We start from the raw sequence: 1,160 nt of genomic DNA, 5'->3' as shown, positions 1-1,160 counted from the left end.
TATCATTCTCTGTTTGGAAATATGTATGCCAGTTTATAGGTGATTCTAATGTGATTCTAAACTTTGCTTCTGTTTTCTTTAAATGTGTAGGTGGACAACTGAATAACGTCTGACCTCGGCAGTTGCATATAACATTCTTTTGGTTTCAAGACACTTCAATCACCTCACAGCATGATACAATGAGATAGGCTTCATTTTATACTCAACTCTTCATATGTCTGCTCCTAATTCTTGCTGATTAAAATGAAAGTCCGCAGACCAAAAAGTCTTGAAAGAGCAATTTTGATATCCTTATTTCTAAAGCTGTATATTAATGGATTTAACATAGGTGGAACAATAGAATACATGATGGTAATTGCAAAATCAAAGTGTGATGGGGTATCAGATGGAGTTCTCAGGTAAGCAAATGAAGAAGTAAATAAAAATAAGGAGAAAACTGTGAGGTGTGGGAAACAAGTGGCAAAGGCTTTTTTTCTTCCTTGAACAGAAGGGATTTTTGAAACAGCAGTAAAGATCTGTATGTAAGTAACAAAGATAAAGGCAAAACAACCAAACGCTAATGTAAAACTGAATATTATGCCAGCAATTTCAATTACAAATGCATCTGAGCAGGCAAGCTTAAGTAGCTGTGGGATTTCACAGTAAAACTGATTAATTGCATTAGAACAGAAATGAGTAGTAAAAGTTCCAATTGTGTTTAATACAGCATTGAGAAAGCTAGCAATCCACACACTGCCAATCATTTTGATGCAAGCCTTCCTATTCATTATCATCTCATATCGTAAAGGATTGCAAATGGCAACAAACCGATCATATGACATGACAGTAAGAAGAGAAATATCACAATCTATAAAGAAGACAAACAAGAGGACTTGAGCAACACATCCAGAATAAGAAATATGCCGTGTATTAATAATGGAATTGATAACAGATTTAGGGACAATGAGTGAAATAGAACCAATGTCTTGTAGGGCTAAATTCATCAGAAAGAAGTACATGGGGGTGTGAAGGCGGGAGTCAAAAGCAACTGCAGAGATAATAAGAACATTCCCTTTTAGGGTCATTACATACAGAATCAGAAATATAGCTGTGTACATAACCTGTAGTTCCCGAATTGTTGAGAATTCCAGTAGAAGAAATTCAGATGTGTCATTATCCAT

General features: G+C 35.3%; 1 protein-coding gene across 1 annotated transcript; it reads right to left on the bottom strand.

The window, feature by feature from the left end:
- Positions 1–224: 224 nt before the first annotated feature.
- Positions 225–1,160, bottom strand: LOC117668731 (olfactory receptor 14A16-like). Its single transcript, XM_034422790.1, has one exon. The coding sequence runs from the start codon at positions 1,158–1,160 to the stop codon at positions 225–227; it is 936 nt and encodes a 311-aa protein (XP_034278681.1).

This window comes from Pantherophis guttatus, chromosome 4 (assembly GCF_059756535.1).
Source record: "Pantherophis guttatus breed Tessera chromosome 4, ASM5975653v1, whole genome shotgun sequence".
NCBI lineage: Eukaryota > Metazoa > Chordata > Lepidosauria > Squamata > Colubridae > Pantherophis > Pantherophis guttatus.
This window is presented reverse-complemented; position numbering and strand designations above follow the sequence as displayed.